The sequence below is a fragment of the Engystomops pustulosus genome, chromosome 7 (genome assembly GCF_040894005.1).
Source record: "Engystomops pustulosus chromosome 7, aEngPut4.maternal, whole genome shotgun sequence".
Lineage (NCBI taxonomy): Eukaryota > Metazoa > Chordata > Amphibia > Anura > Leptodactylidae > Engystomops > Engystomops pustulosus.
In genome coordinates, this window is record NC_092417.1 from 141,615,726 (window position 1) to 141,639,306 (window position 23,581).

General features: G+C 44.1%; 2 protein-coding genes and 1 non-coding gene across 4 annotated transcripts; 1 reads left to right on the forward strand and 2 right to left on the reverse strand.

Moving 5' to 3' along the window:
• Window positions 1-7,534: 7,534 nt before the first annotated feature.
• Window positions 7,535-13,101, reverse strand: CSKMT (citrate synthase lysine methyltransferase). Of its 2 annotated transcripts, XM_072118005.1 has the most exons (3): window positions 13,035-13,101; window positions 10,247-10,359; window positions 7,535-8,279 (listed from the first exon to the last, which is right to left on the reverse strand). In XM_072118005.1, the coding sequence occupies exons 2-3, from the start codon at window positions 10,332-10,334 to the stop codon at window positions 7,609-7,611; spliced, it is 759 nt and encodes a 252-aa protein (XP_071974106.1). In that variant the 5' UTR covers window positions 10,335-10,359; window positions 13,035-13,101; the 3' UTR covers window positions 7,535-7,608. The 2 variants fall into 2 exon arrangements, with proteins under 2 accessions (XP_071974106.1, XP_071974107.1); XM_072118006.1 differs by lacking the exon at window positions 10,247-10,359.
• Window positions 13,102-13,670: 569 nt separating this feature from the next.
• LOC140071463 (small nucleolar RNA SNORA57) lies at window positions 13,671-13,802 on the reverse strand. The gene has a single exon (XR_011849158.1). It is a non-coding gene; the product is annotated as a small nucleolar RNA SNORA57 (small nucleolar RNA).
• Window positions 13,803-13,945: 143 nt separating this feature from the next.
• C7H11orf98 (chromosome 7 C11orf98 homolog) lies at window positions 13,946-22,646 on the forward strand. Its single transcript, XM_072118014.1, has 4 exons — window positions 13,946-14,093; window positions 17,252-17,376; window positions 18,550-18,647; window positions 21,848-22,646. Exons 1-4 carry the CDS (start codon window positions 14,058-14,060, stop codon window positions 21,958-21,960), a joined length of 372 nt encoding a protein of 123 aa, XP_071974115.1. The 5' UTR covers window positions 13,946-14,057; the 3' UTR covers window positions 21,961-22,646.
• Window positions 22,647-23,581: the final 935 nt, after the last annotated feature.

Below are 23,581 nucleotides of genomic sequence, written 5' to 3' on the forward strand. Positions count from 1 at the left end.
GCTAGCATTACAATCATAACACGACGCTAGCGCACAGGGGACGGCCGAGGCCTGATCACATATGCTTCTTGAGTGAAACCTATGCGATTGGTAACTTATATTGTTTAAATGCAAGACACCAGGTCCTGGTTATCGATCGCATGCGTTTCCCCGTAAACGTTATTAGCGGAACGTGTGACCGCGGCCTTAAAGACCGTTGCAACACTATAGAAGCCGCACATGAAATGTCCCCCTTCCTCAGCCTGCCACTGCTGCCCCTTTTTATGTGGCTCCCACTCATTGATATCCTTGGACCATTTCATTTTGATCCCTCGCTTATGGTTCAATAATAGTTTTATTTAGTATGCACATTGACAATTAAAGGGAGTTATGACAAGCATATCAAGTATAGAAGTATCGTTATGATAAATGCTTAGGTTGAGAGGGTTAAGTGCATAATGGAATCGTATGTGTTGGAACAGGAAAATCAAAAAACTGGAACAATCCAAACAGAACCGTAAACAATAACTCAATTAACATAGTAGAAACAACATGGGTACACAAGACCACATAGGGGGTAAGACAGAAAAGGAAGTGGGAATAGGGGTGGGAAAAGTAGAAAAACACCCTAGGTCCAGAAGCTAAACTTTAAGATGTGGGATCGTAAGCCTTTTTGGTCCCTCACTTATAATGAGACCTTTAAAATTATCCCCCCCCCCTCCCAATAATTATGATGTCCTCCCTATTTGGACCCCCTTCCTCCTTTTGATATATAACTTACATTTTAAAAAGGTACTTACCTTTCCTCATTCCCCTGCAGCAGCCCTGCTTCCCTCTCAGCCTCTGCTGTGTGCGGCTCTGAAGCCAGGAGACGCAAGGTTTAATGCGGCAGCTCCAGCATTTTTATATTCAACTGTATCTACCTTCAGGCTGGGCCGATTGTAGCCTTATTAAAAAGCCTAGTCCTGATCCCCTGATATATTCAGCCCACTGAATTTACAGACACGTCTTTAAAAAGCATCCTGAACCTGATTCTGACATCACTAACATCCCCACACAGCTCCTCTAGATCACTCTGCTGACACTACACAGGCTGACGCTGTCTCACACACTAGTATCAGTCCGTGACACTGACGTTAATGGCATCTAACACCTTGCAGGTGACAATCCGCTCCATCAGGAATAGGACTACATTACCACTTCTCTCATCCATGGTTACCTTATATACTCCAGTATAAGCCTAGTTTTTCAGCACAAAAAATGTGCTGAAAAACCCAAACTCGGCTTATACTCGAGTCAAAAAAATAAATATATCTAAACTCACCTTTCCGGTAACCCCTGTATATCTTCTGTGCAATCTGTCCGGCAGCGGCGGCAGGCTATATACACTGGGGCAGGATCTGGCAGGCTATATACACTGGGGCAGGGGCTGGCTGGCTATATACACTGGGGCAGGGGCTGGCTGGCTATATACACTGGGGCAGGGGCTGGCTGGCTATATACACTGGGGCAGGGTCTGGCAGGCTATATACACTGGGGCAGGGGCTGGCAGGCTATATACACTGGGGCAGGGTGCGGCGGGCTATTTACACTGGGGCAGGATCTGGCAGGCTATATACACTGGGGCAGGGTCTGGCAGGCTATATACACTGGGGCAGGGTTTGGCAGGCTATATACACTGGGGCAGAGCCTGGCTGGCTATATACTGGGGAGGCTGTGACCAATGCATTTCCCACCCTCGGCTTATACTCGAGTCAATAGATTTTCCCAGTATTTTGTGGTAAAATTAGGGGTCTCGGCTTATACTCGGGTCGGCTTATACTCGAGTATATACGGTAATTCAACCGCCAGATGACTTCAGCTTCCAGCAGCACATCTTCACACTGCGCCCAAAAAAATACCTAAAAGTCATAGCACAATGTCACCTGCTTCTAAATAGTATACATCCCAAAATAGACAATATTTAAACATGCTCACTTATATAAAACATACACTATGTGGTATTATAACATGCACTTTCCTTTTCGTCCTTCAGGCAGCACAAGTTACACAATGAGATAAGGTTCCACAGTATCTTTAGGCTGCGGACACACGTTACGCTACTGTTGCATTCATAACGCGACAGTAGCGCACAGGGGGCGGTCCTTGGCTCCTGTGCGCTAGTGACGCTTTATGAACGCAACGCTAGCAGAACGTGTGACCGCGGCCTTAATATAGAGACATGTTAGAAAGCAATGACCAATCAAAGCAGTAGCCAACTATGTTTTTTTTATGTATTTCTCTTCACTATTTTGTATATTTTTATAATAATAAAAAAACATTTTTTTGTACAAAACTCAGTATTGTATTTTTTATTTCCCTTCATTATCATAGAGACAAGACTTTGCTTTCCAGGCTGTATACACTGTATAGTGGTGTCCCTCTGTCCTGGAGGGATGTGGCACATGGGCTCTTCTAACCCTTTTTTTTCCCCTCCATGGGAAATCTCCTGATTTCCAGGTACAGGGTGTTGCACTATGGTGGCTGGATGAGGAAGACACGGCATTCAGGTTTTGCCCACTTTGACCCTTCCTCTCTGTCAGCTGTGTGTGGTGTTCTGGATTGGCCTCTTGTCTTTCCCACAGTGAGACTGTGGAGTGTAGTTTCTGGCCTATCTCAGATTCCCCCACCTGAGTGAAGTTGCAGAACCCTGGAGTTTTCCAGAAATGGCGTTTACATGCTGAGGCACAGTGGAGGCATCCGCAATTTCACTTTGAGAAATGGACAGGTAAGGAGGCTTGGTGTGTGCGGTACTAACGTCAGTTTGCCTGCAGTGCACTCAGTTGCTTTACCACCTGCTTTACCCTCTGGGCGCCTTCCCACGTGCCGTTTTTGTCGCGTTTTTAAACACATCTTAAACAAAAGTGGGAGGGGATTTGGCCAAAACGCATATGCGTTTGCAATGAAACGCATGCGTTTCAGGCAGACCCGCCTCCAACATGCGTTTTGGATGCGTTAAAAAACATGATGAAAACAGCACGTGGGAAGGCACCCTTCACCCTCTAGGTTGGGTAAGGTCACTGCTGTAATTCCCTACCCCTGGACTTGCTTCTATGCATGTAGCTTTGCTTGGAACACATTATAGACTCGTAACCTCTCACATTCTGACTTCTTCAACACCCCTGCCAATGCATGGGCAAGGTGGTAAATGGGAATATCACCCTCTCCATGTCAGGAGCTGTTAGGGGGACTGATCATCTCTCTAAGAATTCTCTAGGTGTTGGAGAACTGAGTAATTGCAGCTGTAGCTACTGCCTGGCAAGGCAACAGTTAACACTGTGATATGTGAGTGTCCAATTATGTTCTTGTAATAGACCCTCTGGAGGATATTTATCATACGCTGGCGCTCGTGCGCCAGCGTATGATCGCCCCGCCTCTGCATATTCGCAGCCGATACATCAAGAGGCTTCTGCCTCTTGATGTATCGGGCTGCCAGCAGCACAGCGTTTAAACTATGCCAGGCAGGGCCTGGCGCAGAAAAAAAGTAGCCGGCGACTTTTCACGTATGAACAGTGACGCCCCGCGCCGGCCCACTCCCGTCCGGCCGCGCCCCCCGCTCGGCCGGCCGCGCCCCCCTTCACGCCTTCACGGTCCTGATAAATATGCCCCTCTGTTTTCTATCCCTAAGCCAATTACTTACCCAAATACACAGATTTTCTCCTATTCCCAGCAGTCTCATTTTATGTACCAACCTTTTATGTGGCGCGGTGTCAAATGCCTTTGAAAAGTCCACATATACAACATCCACAGCGTCCCCCAGATCCAGTCTGGAACTTACCTCCTCATAGAAACCAATCAGATTAGGCTGACAGGACCAATCTCCCATAAACCCATGCTGAAACTGGTATATAAATACCCCTTCTTAATTCAAGGGGCTGGCCACTTAACCTCATATTTTTGTAATATGTGTGTGGGGGACAGGATATTAGGTAATTTACCAATATTCTTCTTTCTGCACCATTTTACTTTACAAGTGTATTGCAGTGTAAGGGCGTGAACAAGTGATTGGATGAACGCTTGTTCAAACCTAAGTCTGGAAAATGTAAAGAATGTAAAAAAAAAATTTATTTTATAATAATTCAGTAAAATAAAAGTCCCCTAATCAGCCCAATTACTTATAAAATCAAAATAAAGTTGTATATATATATATATATATATAACACAAAAACACATCGAAAATACATATTTGGTATCACCGTGTCGTATCAATCTGTACAATAAATCTAAAACAATATTGAACCCGCTCGGTGAACAATGTGAAAAAAAAAAGGGGAGGGGTGTTGTTTTTATAGTGGGTTAATTTAGGGGGTTTTAATATCATTTAGGCCCTTAAAGTCACTTGAAAGCTGAGTTGTCCCTCAAAATGTGAGTTTTTCATGAAAAATCACACCTAAAGTTCTGCACCTCATAACATCCTAGAAAAATGAGAGGACGCATAAAATAATATCTCAACATAAAGCAGACATTCTGGAAATGTTAGTCATCTAGCTTTCAGGGTAGTTTAATTATCTGCCTGAAAAGCAGAACATTTCAAACTTTAAAAATGAAGACTTTTTCCAAAACTTTTTTTTTTTCAGAATGAAACTTATCACTTAAATTTTACAGCTATCATGAAGTACAATGTGTCTCGAGAAATTCAAATCACTTGGATATGTTAAAGCATTCCGAAGTTATAACTAATTATCTTTACACGTGACAGATTCTAAAAATCGAGTCATTAAGCTGAAAACAAGCACCGGCGATAAGGGGTTAATACTTGATTTTAATTATCGAAATGGCAAACAAATATGAAACAGATGTGATGTTTCGGTCATAACCTGACCTTCATCAGACATTTGCCTAGCAAATAAGAACAATGAGAGTGCTGCTGTACAGGCAATAGCACTATGGATAATGGCCACAACACCGGCTCTCTGTAGGGAAGGCACTGAGTCAGTGTGTTTGGATTATACAATTAGTGAAGGCATTTAAAAATCAGCATAGCATAGGCTATTGGAATCTGTTATCAGCTAAAAAATACATTCCCGTGACAGGTTCGCCTTAATAATACCTCAAAGCCACCATCCAATTGCCTTCAACCAAGGGAACCTATAAAGGTAGATCGGGTGGTAGGTGGATCAATGGGACATGAGGAGAGCCCTTTTAAGGGCTAATCCTCACTTCCCCGCACTTTTTTAGTAACTTTTGACTTTTATGCTAATTTCTTATGCGGCTACTGGGGCGTGGAGGTTACACGAGGCGGCTACTCCACGCCCCGGTAGCCTCTTTTCTCCTCCTACTCACCATCTTCGGCGCACAGCTGCTCGTAGCTGCGCGCCCTCGTCCGACGATCCTGCAGTCTGCGCATGCGCAGAACAGCAGGCCCGCGCCTGTGCAGCCCCGGCTTCGGAGCAGTGACCGCGCAGGCGCGGGCCTGCTGTTCTGTGCATGCGCAGACTGCAGGATCGTCGGACGAGGGCGCGCAGCTACGAGCAGCTGTGCGCCGAAGATGGTGAGTAGGAGGGGTAAAGTGGCTACCGGGGTGTGGAGTAGCCGCCTCGTGTAACCTCAGATGCGGCTACTCCACGCCCCAGTAGCCGCATAAGAAAATTAGCATAAAAGTCAAATAAAAGTTACTAAAAAAGTGCGGGGACGTGAGGATTAGCCCTTAAAAGGGCTATCCTCACGTCCCATTGATCCACTTACCACCCGATCTACCTTTATAGGTAGATTTGTGGTGGTAGGTTCCCTTTAAACACAAGGGCCAATCAGGAGACAGGCCATTTTCATGTAATGGCAGCAGGTTTGTACTACCTCATGGTACCTTCCTTTACTCTCCTAGCCCTAGCGTTCACTTAACCCAATCCTCACTGCCACCACATACTTTTAAATTAATATTAACAAGGATTCAGAGGTAGTCAACCCGCTGCACCACCGAGGACGATGACGTAAGCCGATACCTGGGAGTGGAGTCTAAGTGGCACCCTGTTTTCACTAGAGCCTGCCGCAAAGCGGGTTGGACTTGCTGCGGCGTGGCACCACTAGGTCGTCGACATGCACAAATTTGTCTGCGGTGGTGGCCAAGGCGTAGTACAAACTCCTCAGGCAGAATAGTGGTCGGGGACAGGCAGGGGGTTGAGACAGGCAGCACAGGATCAAAGGCAAAGCAGGAGGTCAGGGCAGGCAGTGAAGGAGCGTGGTCAGGTACAGAACCGGGGTCACAACGGGAAATCAGGTCTAGCGCACAGGGCATGGAACACAGCTTTTCTGAGGCACGGAAGCACAAAGATCCGGCAGGAAATTTAACAGAATGGGCAGCCGGCCAGTGCCAATTATCGGCGTGCTGACCCTTTAAATCTCTGGAAGCCGGGACACCGGAGCCATCCCTGGAACGCGGCAAGGGGACGACAGACAGGGGGACGACATGGGTCGCAGGAGCACCCGTGACTTGAATCCTAGTTGCGCCATCAGAAACTCCAGGTTCTTAAAGGCTACAAGCAGAGACTTAGTTTTAACATTTAATATACAAAAGTACAGTGCACAAACATTAAAACATACCTCCCCTTTTCTAGGCCACTTTCATCATTTGAGCTGGAGTAGAACTGATCATGCATCACTTAGTTACTCTATCTTCCACATATTATAATATGCAACTGAACCATGCAACTACCTTTTTGCTACATTTAGGGGCATAGGACTATAAAGGTGATATTTGGCCCATGAATTGACACGAGTCAATAAAAAAAATAAACTTACATACTCACCCTCTGGCACCCCGATGCTCGGTGCGGCTCCCTATCCTTGGCGCGGCTCCCTATCCTTGGCACGGCTCCTCTAATGTCTTTTCTATCCTATATTAGCTGGCAGAGACGCGTCCATGCAATCTGCCGGCCGGCGCACACTATGATTAGTCTGGGTCGCCACTGATGACGTCATAGTGTGCACCGGCCAGAAGATCGCGTGGACACGTCTCTGTCGGCTATTACAGCAAAGGGAAGAAAGAAGAGCCGCCGCGGGGAGCGTAGCATCAGGACCACCCAAAGGTGAGTATCTAAGTTTGTTTTTTTTATGTGCTTGGCATACTACATGGGGGCTGTATACTACTGGGGGCTGGCAGGCTATATACTACATGGGGGCTGGCAGGCTATATACTACATGGGGGCTTTCCCACCCTCGGCTTATACTCGAGTCAATAGGTTTTCCCATTTTTTTGGAGGTAAAATTAGGGGTCTCGGCTTATACTCTCGTCTGCTTTTACTCAAGTATATACGTTAATAAATACCTCAGTTTTGAAGCCTGTACCATACTTGCACTCCCTGAGCCGCATCTATCAGGACTTCTATGCCAGAAAACTGGTGTTGAAGCCCTGAAATAATCATAATTGGTAGCGAACTGCCAGCAATTGACTTTTTCTCCAATTAATTGCGCATATAATACATTTTCCCTGCTGCTATGCAGGTTTATCCTTTCTGTATAAAGTGAGAGCCCAAAATTTTTTTGAGAATTTTATTTTTATACATAAATTGAAATATCCTTCTCACAACATGAGTAACAGTAATGCTGGCCTTATAGAGGTATTTAGATAAATGAGTCCAGTACTTGATGTTCCATCTACCTCTCGCCTTTGTGCTGATTTTTCTGTGTCACAATATAAGCATAATACATTATGCCATCCTTCTGTGCAATATCATGAAATGTCACAGATGGTCCTGCTCCAGCTCTCTCCAGAAAGTGAAGCCTAGCATCAGGATCTTCATCAGTGAGCTGAACCAGTTTGCCTCCCATCTGCAGAACGCGGAGGGCTTCGTGTACCAGACGCTGTGCTTGTTCTGTCCCTGAGCGCAGGAGAGAATCAGAGGTTCCTTTATCTAATACAAGTGATATGCTACCAGACCGCACACCCTGCAGATCAGTGACATCACCTTCAATATACTCAAGATGAGAGTCTGGATGCTTTGGAGTAACAGCGTCTTGGATGACGCGCTCCCTCATAGCCAGTATTGCAGGTTTTGAACGATCTATGCAGGATATCCAAAGAGGAAGATAAGACTCACGAAACAGACCAAGTCCAATATCTGAGGTGCCACATCCCAGGTCCAGCACATGCAAAGGCTTCTCTGCCTGCTTCATAAGTGGCGCCATTTCATGTATTAGTGGCAACAGAAAACCTTCCAAATCTTTGTAACTACAGAACCAGTCAAAATGGGAAGAATCCTTTCTTCTTCTACTGGAGTAAATCTTATCCCAAAGCGAGCTACTGCCCATGCTGTGACGAAGCCCCTCTGTAAGTGGATGACATGGAGAGTTTGGATAAGTTAGTGCTATCACTAGCAGACATGTTTAAAGAGGCACGTTTTACATTCATGGATAATAGTACATTTATGCTAATTTCCAGATTTTCCAGTAGTGAAAAAAAATTTGAATGCTAATCATTTTGACATTTAAAGGGATTGTCTGGCAGGAAAAGCCTTTACCAACAGGCCCATATTTCCTAATCTCCCGCCAGATCTTCACATTATTCGGAAATCACTGGCCAAGGAGCTGGGTGTTACAAGGGACCAGAGACCAGCTGTGGAGATTAGTTGGGTGACTATTATTTAGATTTATTTATTTGTATCCTGTCCCCTGGCAGTCGGCCTTATTTATAAGGGGTCGGCTGACACTCCCCCTCCATGCCCCTGTCAGCGGGGACCTGTAAGAATAGCCGGCAGCAGCGCATATACAGTATTGTGCTATCGCTGCTGGCTCTCTGCGATGCGGTGGCGTGCTTATTCACAGCACCAGCCAAATGTTATATATATTCGTCAACCGCATCGTATATGCGCTGCTGCCGGCTGTTCTTTCAGGTCCCCGCTGACAGGGGCATGGAGGGGGAGTGTCGGCTGGCCCCCTTATGAATAAGGCCGACTGCCAGGGGACAGGATACAAGGATCCAACCTCTTATTTGGTAAGAGGTTGGATTGATTAAAACTAACTTTGCCAACCTAAAATTTTTTTTTGAAATGTCATTGCTAGAAAGGGGCAGGGGAAGATTATGGGGGATTTAAAGAGAACCGTCAGGCAAATTAACCCCCTAAACTAAATATATTTTCATAAACTGCCATTAGATAGCATTGCCTCTATCACTTCATTGTCCCTCTACATGCCTGTAAACCTAAGCAATGAGGTCCTAAAGCTGTATGCAAATGACCTGAGAGATGTCCAATGAGTCATTATCATATTCAAGCTGTCCGGCTTATTCATGAGTGGGAGGTACAGCCACACCCCCAGTGCTTGCCTGACAGCCTGTATAATGATGTGAGGTATAATGGTGTAATGGCTCCTCCATGTGCTTCCTGGTGCTGGCGTCCCCTGCAGCCTGTGTGTATGAGATACTCCTATACACATGACTGACAGCCTGTATAATGGTGTGAGGTATAATGGTGTAATGGCTCCTCCATGTGCTTCCTGGTGCTGGCGTCCCCTGCAGCCTGTGTGTATGAGATACTCCTATACACATGACTGACAGCCTGTATAATGGTGTGAGGTATAATGGTGTAATGGCTCCTCCATGTGCTTCCTGGTGCTGGCACCCCCTTCAGCCTGTGTGTATGAGATACTCCTATACACATGACTGACAGCCTGTATAATGGTGTGAGGTATAATGGTGTAATCTCTCCTCCATGTGCTTCCTGCTGCTGGCGCCCCCTGCAGCCTGTGTGTATGAGATACTCCTATACACATGACTGACAGCCTGTATAATGGTGTGATGTATAATAGTGTAATGGCTCCTCCATGTGCTTCCTGCTGCTGGCGCCCCCTGCAGCCTGTGTGTATGAGATACTCCTATACACATGACTGACTGTGTGTGTGTGTGTGTGTGTGTGTGTGTGTGTGTGTTAGCAGAACATGTCAAGCACTTGTGTAGCTGATGTCTGTCTCTCACACATGTATATTAGGAGGGAGAGCACGTCAGCAGGTAAAGCACAGACACCAGCAATGCTTTACTATACATTACACACAGACATGAGCAGGGGGAGGAGAGGGGGGACAAGGGTGACATCACTGCTTCTGACCATGTGACCAGCCTCATTTACATGATAAAGAAAAGATGATTTTATTATGATTAACGTATGAATTGACTAGATGAAGGCTGAGATGGGATCCTTGTGAGCTGCTCCAACAGCTAGAGGTGACAGAAATAGTGATAGAGACCTGATGACAGGTGTCCTTTAAAGTTACTAACAATTAAAACATGATCTGTACCAACCTCCATGTGATCTGTCACCCTTTGTCCCAAATCTTTGACCTAGAGACAGGCGCAATGTTGGTAAGAGCCTGTGGGAAAGCCTGAACATCAGGACGAGCAGAAACAGCACAGATCTGTGGATTAATGGCAGTATATTCAGCTTTAAGAACAAAATGGTGTGGATTTGACAATATGTTAGTGAATAGAGCAGTGTAGGGTTAGACTTCAGTTTTAAGCCTACGCCAGACAAAACCACACACATTATTTTGGTGCCAGGACTAGGCCACTCCCCTTTTCAGACAAGTTGGAAAACTTCCTAAAAATTGTCTAAAATCCCCAATCAATGTAGTGCACAGCATTCCAGGTGCAAATCGCTCCAGAATTCTGCCATTGACAGATTCGTCAATCTTCTCCTGTATGCAATGACCAGAAGTTTACTGAAATGCTACAATGGTCGTATTGTTTTTATAAGGTCATTGTATTATGTCATATATGCAACTGTATTTGTTTCTTTTAACCCCTTAAAGTATTATGACATACATGTATGCCCTCTTCATACATGGTTAGTGTGGGCTAAATTATGCATTCATTCTAGTGTTTCTGCCGACCGTATGTTGGCGCCAATATCTTCAATGGAATTGTTGCTCTCCACACCCATGGCATGGTGTTAAACACAACATGTGACTACAACCACAAGTCACGAGTCAGCAGTTTCTTTTCTGCTCCCACAGGGCCAGGTCTCCAGGTGTCAGAGACGCAGTTTATTACTACTTCTCCCTTCACCATTCCTAACTGCAATGTACTGAAGTAGCAAGACAGAGGGGAAGAGCCAGCTCTATAGACTCGAGGTCACTTAACTGCTGGGTCTATTGTGTAGAAAACAAAGCATCAAAATTAGTATTCCCATGATGGGTTGTAAACACGAATGGACACACATGGGTACTCAATAAGCACTGTAACCAAACAAAAGGTGCACTATTTTCAAAGCCGATTGGTTATTAATAAAATATGAAGAGTTGAAAAAGAATTGCACTCACCCTTTGGTTGTAGATCTTATCTTTAGAACCATGTATTTATACTTACAAGCACAAAAAAAACCATGAAGTGATATAGGGAGGACTAAAAACACCTCTCATGTGGAAGTGTGACAACTGTTCCTCAGCTTGCACTTTCTCCAGGTCCTAGGAGCAGGAAGAAGCGCAAGCAGTCGCTCCTCCACATGGTGTTTTTAGTCCTCCCTATATCCCCTGTTTGTTTTTTGTACTTTTAAGTATAAATACATGGTTCTAAAGATAAGATCTACAACCAAATGGTGAGTGCAATTTTTTAAACTCATTTTTAGAGCTGCTGGGTCTAATCAGACCTAGTACAGCTCTGATAATCAGCACACACACAGCGCATTTCCCTACTCCCAGTACTGCATCTTGTGCCATGATATGGGGCTGGGTGGGCAGAAGCTGACTTCCGGGACTGTGTAAACGAAAAGCAAGGCACACCGGGACACTGGAGGCAAGTAAATTTTTTTTCATGCAGGCCACTCCAAGTCACATAATTTGTCTCAGAACCCCTTTAGGGGCAGGCCACTTAAAATTTGAAAAGGTGTGGTGTGAGACTGTAAACGTGGTAGCGTTCTCCAATACATTTCTTCAGAAAGAAACCACTAAACCCCTCGCATTTGTTTTATATGATGGAGATATATCCAGCAGTCTTAGCCAGAATTCTGGAGTCTGAAACATTGTACAGCTTTAAGGTTTAAACCACTTTAGCCTTGTAAAAAAGCACAAGACTGCACATAAAAAACAGCTGGGTGCAAAGTAGGACGACTTTAAGGGGTATTCCCATCTGGGCATTCACTTAAATTAATTTGCCACATGTAAACATTTCTTCAATTGGATGTTATTAAAAATGTTCCTGTGTGAAGATAATTTCTCATAAATGTAGCTGTGTTGTCCCTTAGAAACAAGGTAGCTTCCTCGGATACAACCACCCCACCCTCTGGCAGCAGTGGCCAGACATGCACTATTGAGCCCTGCCTGACCACCCCGGATTCAGCAATCATTACCACAGGACGGCTGTGGGAAATGAATGCAGTAATTCCCAGACATTTCATACACAAACACCCTTTGTATCTTTGTGCAATCCCTCCAGAGGTGGCCATATCCAAGGATTCAGTCTTGTTTCTAAGGGACCATATGACTACATTTGAGAAATTATCTTTACAAAGGAACATTTTCTCTAACATCTAATTGAAGATATCTATCTATCTATCTGCTTAACACAACTCATGAAATAACAACGTCCTTGAAGAGTGGTTGAAAAGTTTTATGGAATAGAGGCAAAAAAATGTCAACTTGCCTGTTCCTATGACTTGTCTTTGCTTCAGCAAATTAGCATGGCAAGGATACCCAGGCACATTATGATAGCTGGCAGAATGCAACCAAGCCTTGATAAATCCCCTTACCCACAGAACATGGGCAACATTTTCTATTCTGTCCTACTGCTGTACTTCTGCATTGGCTCAAAAACTGATGCAAGACAGACCAATGAAAGATGTAAGAAGGCAGTAACCAAAGAATGAGAATTTAATATTTCAAAACACCTTTATTAGAAATTGTTTAATACAGACATTACAGTAAAGTGCATATAACAGCTCCCTGGAGAAGTATACAGCCAGGGTCAACATGGTCTATATACATATGAGGATAAGAGAACCAAGTATTACAAATTCACAGAGTGACATGGTACCCAGTAGACACCATATAACAAGCCTAGTACTATATTATATAGGCTCAATATTCTCAATACAAACCAAAATTCAGTTCAGTGATCCTGTGCACACATCAGCATCCGTAGTCTCACCCGATACACAAGGTCACCTGGAAGAAAAAGAAATGATCATAATGTTAGGTTGATAGACAATTGGACCCATGTACAGCCCCCAGCAAGGAGTAAGGTCACAGTCTATACTAGCAGTCATGCAGGATACAACCAACATCTGAAGGGCACCCAAGTACAACAGTCCTACAGGAGTAGCACCATTAAAGGGATTGCACTGCTGTATAGCCATTGCTATCCACCGGATCAGAGAACCCGAGGGCACCAGTTCCTACAGTAAAGGGAATAGAGACAATGGCTCTTAAATTCTCCAGCAGTAAAGGAAATAGGAGTTTCCAAGCACCTTGTTCTAAAATTACCACATGGTGAACAGAGCTGCATAACATGTTCATCCTGCTCCATTATGAACAACTAGACCCCACCACATGGGACATCACGGCTGTCCGCAAATAAACCACAAACTCTTCAGCTTGTCATCCCCTAGTCGGAACAACTCCTGCAGCACCGGGGTAGATGGGACCCTCATGTAGTCATGATCCATACATCCAATCCCACAGGAAGTGTAGGGGGCCGCACACTGGTTACACATGTAGAGCTACCCCCATACACGGCTTGTACCGGTGATTGAGGATAGAACCAGCCCAGGAGAGAGCTGGCACCGAAGACATACACCGGACATCATGTACCTCCGCACATTACACACAGGTGTACGGACAACAACCGGCATGCCAAGAATTGGAGGACAAACCAAGCACGACCAGGTCCCCACGTAATACTGTATCCACGAATCCAGGCGCACCCGCTGCCCCCTACTCACCTGCCGCACCACGAAGAGGAGGAGCGCACCGCGGCCAGCATATTTATAGTTCTGCCTGACCCGCCACGCCCCCTACTATACCGACTTACTATTGGTCAGGACAACAAACCCTTCGAAACCGAGGCGCGGAACGCAAGAGACACCGGAAGGTGTTTGTCAGGAACCGCACGTGACAACAGCATGGCGCCCGGAGGGAAGATCAACCGGCCGAAAACGGTATTTGCTTGTAGCGTTTACACATGTATTTATTAGTGATATCAGTTATTGGAGTCTTGTCCCAGGATGCAGCGAAAAGCGTGAAATCAAGCATAGTAGTTCGTGCGGGAAGTTTCCTATAACATATCAAATCTAATAGAGGGATTGTCGGTTCAAGTCACAACAAGTTCCCCAGGAACCACAGGATAAAGGAAAACTGCTTATCCCTAAGGAAAAGGCGCTCAGGGTACATAGCCGGGCGCAGTGCTCTGCTTCTTCCTTCAGGGCGCGTTCACACGTTGCGTTTTGACCTGCGTTTTCATTGCGTTTGAAACGCATATACAACAGCTGAGGAGGGGTGATTTGCCTAATTACATTACTGTTAACATTTCCGTTAACAAAACGCATCATAAACGCGATGTTAACACATGCGTTAACATTGCGTTTACAAATGTAAACGGTAATGTAATTAGGCAAATCACCTCTCATCAGCTGTTGTATATGTGTTTCAAACGCAATGAAAACGCGACCAAGACGCAACGTGTGAGGGCGCGTTCACACGTTGCGTTTTGGTCGCGTTTGAAACGCATATACAACAGCTGATGAGGTGATTTGCCTAATTACATTACCGTTTACGTTTGTAAATGCAATGTTAACGCATGTGTTAACAAAACGCATGCGTTAACATCGCGTTTATGATGTGTTTTGTAAACTGAAATGTTAACAGTGATGTAATTAGGCAAATCGCCCTTCCTCAGCTGTTGCATATGCGTTTCAAACGCAATGAAAACGCAGGTCAAAACGCAACGTGTGAACGCGCCCTCAGGGACAGGAGGTGCAGTGTCCATGTCCGACCTGAGCTCCATTCATTTAGGATATAACTGACTCCTATCCTCATGATCCCTGGGGTCCGACAACTGAGACCCCCAGCAATCAGCAAGTTATCTCCTATATAGCATGAATGGTTGCTATGGGTAACATCAATAATAATCTTTATTTATATAGCACCATCATATTCCATAGCGTTTTACAAATCATTGGGGACATATACAAATATAATATTACATTATAGAGTACAAACAGTCACATGGAACAAAAGGAGCGAGAGCCCTGCTCACAAGAGCTTACAGTCTATGAGGATGAGGGGGTGACACAAGAGCTTACAGTCTATGAGGATGAGGGGTTGACACAAGAGCTTACAGTCTATGAGAATGAGGGGGTGACACAATAGCTTACATTCTATGAGGATGAGGGGGTGACACAAGAGCTTACAGTCTATGAGGATGAGGAGGTGACACAAGAGCTCACAGTCTATGAGGGGGTGACACAAGAGCTTACAGTCTATGAGGATGAGGGGTGACACAAGAGCTTACAGTCTATGAGGATGAGGGGTGACACAAGAGCTTACAGTCTATGAGAATAAGGGGTGACACAAGAGCTTACAGTCTATGAGGATGAGGGGGTGACACAAGAGCTTACAGTCTATGAGAATAAGGGGTGACACAAGAGCTTACAGTCTATGAGGATGAGGGGGTGACACAAGAGCTTACAGTCTATGAGGATGTGGGGGTGACAAAAGAGCTTACAGTCTATGAGGATGAGGGGGTGACACAAGAGCTTACAGTCTATGAGGATGAGGGGTGACACGAGCTTACAGTCTATGAGGATGAGGGGGTGACACAAGAGCTTACAGTCTATGAGGATGAGGAGGTGACACAAGAGCTCACAGTCTGAGGGGGTGACACAAGAGCTTACAGTCTATGAGGATGAGGGGTGACACAAGAGCTTACAGTCTATGAGGATGAGGGGTGACACAAGAGCTTACAGTCTATGAGAATAAGGGGTGACACAAGAGCTTACAGTCTATGAGGATGAGGGGGTGACACAAGAGCTTACAGTCTATGAGAATAAGGGGTGACACAAGAGCTTACAGTCTATGAGGATGAGGGGGTGACACAAGAGCTTACAGTCTATGAGGATGTGGGGGTGACAAAAGAGCTTACAGTCTATGAGGATGAGGGGGTGACACAAGAGCTTACAGTCTATGAGGATGAGGGGTGACACGAGCTTACAGTCTATGAGGATGAGGGGGTGACACAAGAGCTTACAGTCTATGAGGATGAGGGGGTGACACAAGAGCTTACAGTCTATGAGGATGAGGGGGTGACACAAGAGCTTACAGTCTATGAGGATGAGGGGTGACACATAAGCTTACAGTCTATGAGGATGAGGGGGTGACACAAGAGCTTACAGTCTATGAGGATGAGGGGGGACACGAGGTATAAGAGCTTGTATAATGGTCCAGCCATTCTTTATATGGGAATAAAATATTATAATAAATGAAAATGCTGCTACTTGAACCTGCCATCTTGTATACAAAGTCCAAGGTTAATGGGACAGCAGAGAAGCCTGGAGCTTGGCATATACCTTGTTTGCTGGATATATATATATATATATATATATAGATATAGATATAGATATAGATATAGATATAGATATATATATATATATATAGATATATATATAGATATATATATATAGATATATATATATAGATATATATATATATATTCTCTGAATTTGCAGCGATCGTTCTAATAGTTCAGTTGAGGGAGGAAGGTGTTGAACTTCAGAATTTACCAAGAGAGAATTTTGAAATCTGATTTGTTCAGTGCCAAAACATGTAATAGTCTGGGATAACTCCTTTATTGGGGGTAGAGGTGTCACAGGCATGTGCACATCTCTTTCTATGTCAAAGCATTGGTTTCCACTATACAGGCAGTCCCTGACTTACACACGATCCCTAGTTACAAATGGACCTCTGCCCACTGACGCCTGATGAACCTTTCTGGATGCTTTACCTTAGTTCCTGGCTGCAATGATCAGCTGTAAAGTGTCTGTGATTAATTTTTTTTATAACATTTGTTCCCATGGCAGCACAAAATCCAGTTTTGTCTGGAGTTACAATAATAAAATATAGCAGTTCCAACTTGCATACAAATTTAACATAGGTTATTTAGGTTTGTACTTATCTTGTACGTAACCTGGTGACAGCCTGCACTGGTACTGCAGGGAAATTTTAAACTAGCTTTCAGACTTCTATATAGATTACTGAGGCCCCCAACTGCTAATATGCTCAGAATTGAGCAGTTGTAATTTTCACTTTTTTTGTGCCACAGGACTTGCAAAAGAATGTACTGAAACGGCGTCGTTTGATTACTCGGGAGAAGCGGAGGAAGCATAAAATAGTTGGAGCTGTGGTGGACAAAGACTTAATAACGGTTCATCACTTAAAGAAAAGAGCGTAAGTTGTAATTAAATCTATTTCTTTTGTTATAAAACTTAGAGGTTTTCCAGAGAAATTGAAAATTCAGTAGTTTATTCCCTGCTGAGTGCTGTTACTAATTACTCCTGTAAATGACTAGTAGTGTCCCCAGAACCTGGAAGGATTGCATACAGTAATGTTGCATAAACTCCAGGTCAAGTGGTTCTCACTTTCATTCAATCATTTGACCAGGGGTTGGATTCAGATTGATGTCCTGAGGAGATCCAGCACATTCAGTCACTATCACTGGCAAATGATATAGCTGATCCAACTGATGCTCCCAGAGACTAGGTTATCCTCCCCACCAGGCCCTTTCTCCCAATGCCCAGCAGTCTAAGCCCATCGGTCTCCCTGCCCTAGTAGCTCTTACGGCCCTGTACATAGTCAGCAGCCTCCATGCAGTTCCCCTCCCAGGCACCAACCTGTATCCCCCTTTAAGCACCATCATCTCTCCGTAGCAGGAGTTCCATGTTGCACGACTGGGTGCGACAGAGTATGAGAACCTGGCAGCCAAGAGCACCAGTTACAGCTCCATTGGAGCACCTGAGATGTAAGTGATTGCAATCAATGACTTACTGGTTATCAGTATCAACATTGTACTAAGGCTCCAGTAGAAGCCGACACCAGGCTACAGGGAGTGTCCATTTTGCCAAAACCAGCAGCAGCACACTACTGTTTCACCACAACACTGTTAGCTGGAAACTAAGTACAAAAGAATTTCCTTCCAGGGGATCAATAAAGTACTAAAATATTGTATTAGCATATAGAGATGCCTATACCTTGTCTGGCTGTTCACAACAATGTCTTGTGACTGAGGGGCTGGAGCTCCGCACAGTGCTTGAATCCAGATCCATATGGTGTAATGATCATGTGGAGAAGATCATGTGATCCAAAGTTTGGATGTAAAGATAGTGTACAACAACAGGATATTGCTTTACCAGAAGCCCAGTTAAACAGTGGTATTCACGAATATTTTACAAAAAAAGCGGGCAATGATGTATACTAGCCAAGAAAATGCCCTGAAAACTGTGCTCTTATACAGTGGGGACCCTGCCCATACATCAGGAGAATACAGGCTGTGGTTTAATGTACAATCTAGTCTGTGAACAGAGAACTGATTTTCTGACTGTATTTTCTATTTTGTCACTTTAGTTCCTGCCCTAGAGCTAATATCACACTTTCTGGGAAGAAAAAGAGAAAACTGATCAAGCAATTGAGACACGTCCAAAAAGCGAAAGAATCCATGGATGGTACTGATAATAGGAGTTGCATGTGATATTAGTAGTACATTGTAAATCTGAACAGATGTATACCTACACAAAAGGGGTGTAACGGAACTAATTTGGTGGCAAGCCTAAGACCATAAAAGAGCCACCAGACTGCAGCACTTAACCCCTTCCTGACGCAGCCCTTTTTCGTTTTTGTGTTTTTATTTTTCACTCCCCACATTCAAAAATCTGTAACTTTTTTATTTTTCCATGTACAGAGCTGTGTGCCGGCTTATTTTCTGTGTAACAAATTACACTTCAAAATGGTGGTATTTAATATTCCATTCCATGTAATGGGAAGCGGGAAAAAAATTCCAAATGCAGTGAAATTGGTAAAAAAAACGAATTTGTGCCGTATTCTTGTGGGCTTGGATTTTACTTTATTCTTTGGGTTGGTACGATTATGGGGATTTATATAGGTTTTATAATGTTTTCATACATTTAAAAAAATGAAAACCTCCTGTACAAAAATTTTTGGGTTTTTTTTCCATCTTCTGGCGCTAATAACTTTTTCATACTTTGGTGTATGGAGCTGTGGGTGGTGTTGTTTTTTGCGAATTTTGATGATGTTTACAATGATATCATTTTTTAGGACTGTGCGACCTTTTGATCACTTTTTATAGAATTTTTCTTTTTTTTTTAAATGGCAAAAAAGTGCCATTTTCGACTTTGGGCAAAATTTTCCATTATGGGGTTAAACGCAGTGAAAAAACGTTATCATATTTTGATCGGGTATTTTCGGACGCGGCGATACCTAATGTGTTTTATGATTTTTTTACTGTTTATTTATATCAGTTCTAGGGAAAGGGGGGTGATTTGAATTTTTAGGTTTTTTATTATAAATTTTTTTTTAACTTTTTTATTTTTACTTTTTCAGACTCCCTAGGGTACTTTAACCCTAGGGTGTCTGTACGATCCTATCATATACTACAGTATGGCAGTATATGTGTACTTTACTACTCATACATTACAATGTGCTGATAGCACATTGTAATGAATGGGTTAACCCGAAGTAGCTTTGAGTCTTCGTGAGACCCGAAGCTACCATGGGACGGATCGTCTCTCCCCGATGACGTCACGGGGAGCGACGTTCCTCAGAAAGAAGCCAACAGCGGCGATCAGCAGGAAAACACCCGCAATCGGTGCCGGCCCGCGAGCCCTCTACATGCACCGGGACCCGACATGTGACGTACTATTACGTCACATGTCGGTAAGGGGTTAACAGTGTGATCAACACCCACCGTGACTTCATCCTGTCAGAGGCAGACCGTAATACAAAAGCAGTAAATACACAATGTATTGCAGTACAGTTGTAATTCAGTATACTGTAAATGTAATACTGTATGAGTTAATGCACCCTAGTAATACAGGCAGTCCCCAGGTTACGTACAAGATTCTGCAGGTTTGTTCTAAAGTTGAATTTGTATACAAGTCGGAACTGTATACTTTATAACCCCAGGTAAAAAAAAATTTTGGTCCCTATGACTATTAGATTTAAAAATATTGGTTTGTCATAAGAACCAGGATTAACAATACATCTTAATTGCAGACACCTTTGATAACTGTTAGGGCTGTTTATTGAAGCCTAGGACTAAAGTACAGTAAATTACCAAAATCCAGAGGTCCGTTTGTAACTAGGGGTAGTCTGTGAGTTGGGTGTTCTTAACAATACCATTGCCGCGGTTGACGTCAGAGCATGTGACGTCACACGGACCTGCCGCCACTGGCGGATAGATTGCACAGAAGACCTGCAGGGGACGCCGGAAAGGTGAGTTTTGATTTATTTATTTTTTTACTCAAGTATAAGCAGAGTTTGGGTTTTTTGTGCTGAAAAACTGTGCTTATACTTGAGTACATACGGTACAATTTATTACACAGAAAACACAGCTCTGTACATGGAAAAATAAATTGATATATTTTTGAAGGTGGGGAGCAAAAATGGAAGTACAAAAACGAAAAATTTAAGGGAAATAATGTATTATAGTAAGTAGCAGGTGGCTGCACACAACTGAGGTCAGTCCGAGGTGGGGGTACACTGGCCGTCTGTGACAGATCCATTCTCCGGCACGGTGGTCAATCTGTAATAGTGATACGTGGAGTCCCATCCTTTGTATTAAAGTTTTCTGCTGCAGATTTATGAACTGTGGCATGTCATCTGTCAGCTGCAAATCTAGGTACAGAATTAAACATTTTAAAGGAAACCTACCACTTTAAAATGACCCTTCTGACCCACAAATACCTTAAGCTAGCTCAGGATGAGCTGATGCCGGATCATATTTTCAATTAAACCAGAAACCGCTGTATTTGTACAAAAATGATTTTCTTGTGGTAGTAAAATCTCCCTTCGGCGCTTCTGTAAGCGTCATACGGCGCGCACCCCGGACCCTGCTCCGCGATCACGCTCTCGTCAGCGCCGCTCCCGTCACTAATTTTGCTGTGCCCGAGAGCCGGTGACGTCACCGAGCTCTCGGGCACACTAGCGCATGCGCACCACCTCCTCCTAGCGCGTCGCGGCCGGATCCCATTGCGCATGGGCGAAGTCCCGAAGCCTCGTAGTGGCAGTGGAGGGAACCCCCCCTTTCGTTGGTGGGAGCGGCGAGCAGTGTTTTTTTAATGTTCGCTCACCCCCACGGTCTTCTCTCCGAAGCTTCGGGACTTCGCGCATGCGCAATGGGATCCGGCCGGGAGGAGATGGTGCGCATGCGCTAGTGTACCTGAGAGCTCGGTGACGTCACCGGCTCTCGGGCACAGCAAAATTAGTGACGGGAGCGGCGCTGACGAGAGCGTGATGGCGGAGCAGGGTCCGGGGTGCGCGCCGTATGACGCTTACAGAAGCGCCGAAGGGAGATTTTACTACCACAAGAAAATCATTTTTGTACAAATACAGCGGTTTCTGGTTTAATTGAAAATATGGTCCGGCATCAGCTCATCCTGAGCTAGATTAAGGTATTTGTGGGTCAGAAGGGTCATTTTAAAGTGGTAGGTTTCCTTTAATGGGAAGGTTGAGATTTGCCCCTTGCTTATCAAAATTGCAGCTAATTGGCTGGGTTCTGATGCTTGTGGAATTCTGCAGCCATTCCACTGTGTGTCCATAGCTTTATAGTATACATTCACTATATGTTACATGAATTACCAACATGGCCATTGCATACTAATAATACACATCTAATTTTATTTCATAGTGGAAACCACAGCAAAACCTCAAAAACGTACCAGCAGCATGGAAGTTGAGAGCAGCACCACAAAAAGAAAACCCAAGAAGTCTCAGAAGGATGTAGAAATGGGAGAAGTTTAGTGAAGATCTCTAATGTAGTGATCAAGCCTTAGTCTGGACATCGGCCTATTGTCCATTTTGGTGCATCCTGTAATAATACAACAAGAAACAAGGGATCACTTGTGTAAATCTTACACGCCGGAGTTTCTCATGTGATGGACAAGCTTTAAACCAACTCTTCTCTTATTATATACTATATGATGCAGCTTCAATCTATTATAAAGAAAATGGAGAAACTCAATGTTGATAGAAACAATTGGACTATAGTATATAGCAGGGGCACCGGACTATACAAGACATTAGAGTAATACAATAGTCATCAGGTGAAACTACAGGAATTATGGTCCTGCATGACTATACAGCAGCTCCATAAATCACTATGACAATATCCCCAGAACATCTTGCTGCGTCTAACATCAAAGATCATTTCAGGGAGAAGCCGTAACTGATACACATAGTGGGGGAGAGTTATCTGAGGTAAAACTGTTGCTAGTTGCCCATGGAAACGAATCAGAGCTCAGCTCTAATTTTATAAATAGTTATGGGGAAATGAAAACTGAGCTGTGATTGGTTTCTATAGGCAACTAGAATAGTTCTACTCTCAGACACTTCTGATAAATCTCTCCCAGTGACTCTGATCTCCCATGTAATCACACAAATTTTTTTTATCATTTTGCAACCTGAAAAAATAAAAACACTTTAATCCATTTTTGTTCTTTTTTTTTTTTTTTTCATTTAATATAGACTATAGTCATGTTAATGTTGTATTCATTAATCTTATAGAAAGACTTTCTAATCTTGTATAACAGGCACTTGTCTGAACTAAGGCTACATTAACAGGGCCGCCATATGTATAGCGCCCATACATCCCCCATTGGCCCTGTACGTGTCTTTTCTTTCCCCGTAATATGATGCGGTGTATCTCTATGGAGAGGAGCGGGGATGAGCAGCGCTCAACCCTCCTCCTCTCCCACGTGTAGCCATGCTACAATAAAGTAGACACGTTCGTCTGAATGTAGCCAATTTTACCTTGGCTAATGCCAGTCGTCTTGGTCGTGTTGAGTACAGCTGTTTGGGAACATTACTTCATTCTTTATTTGGGGGAGAAAAGAATTAAAAAATTGCGCCAGAAGAACCTTTCAAAGCATCTTGAACCAAATTTGTCAAAAGATTTCAGACTGTGGAGGAGAATTATTATACACCAGCATACTTGATTGCGCTTTATACATCAACAGGTTCAGGCTTCCTGAAGTATCCAGCGGGAGGCCGCACAGCAAATATTTTGTGTGCACCACCAGGCATTGAGCTTCCAGTCACGGCTAGTCGCGCCGCATTCCTCGCTGAATTCTGGTCCATCTTCGAGGGACCTGCTTGGGCATCATCAGTTGCAACTGCACTGCTGAACTTAAGGCGACTTATCCGTTTGGTGACTACATGGATCGCTTCCGCATCTAGCTTCTGAGCTTGCTTGGAAAGAAACGACCTGCTGTCCTCCCTGAGTGGCCTCATTTCCTTGGCTACTTGGATTGACATCCGGTTCTCAGAACTATTGGAGGAATAGCGTCTCGAACAAGCGCAGGTATGTACCCGTCGACTGCCCCACTTGCTACCAAAGCCTTCCTCCTTGTCTGCTCAAGAGGAG

What these genes read in the sequence shown, in the direction of transcription:
- CSKMT (XM_072118005.1), bottom strand. Translation starts at nt 10,334, where the DNA reads ATGTTCAGGCTTTCCCACAGGCTCTTACCAACATTGCGCCTGTCTCTA. An exon ending in GGGTGACAGATCACATGGAG is followed by an intron (nt 8,280 to 10,246) that starts GTTGGTACAGAT and finishes ATCCACTTACAG; the next exon opens with AGGGGCTTCGTCACAGCATG.
- C7H11orf98 (XM_072118014.1), top strand. Translation starts at nt 14,058, where the DNA reads ATGGCGCCCGGAGGGAAGATCAACCGGCCGAAAACG. An exon ending in AGATCAACCGGCCGAAAACG is followed by an intron (nt 14,094 to 17,251) that starts GTATTTGCTTGT and finishes TTTGTGCCACAG; the next exon opens with GACTTGCAAAAGAATGTACT. An exon ending in AGCGAAAGAATCCATGGATG is followed by an intron (nt 18,648 to 21,847) that starts GTACTGATAATA and finishes TTTATTTCATAG; the next exon opens with TGGAAACCACAGCAAAACCT.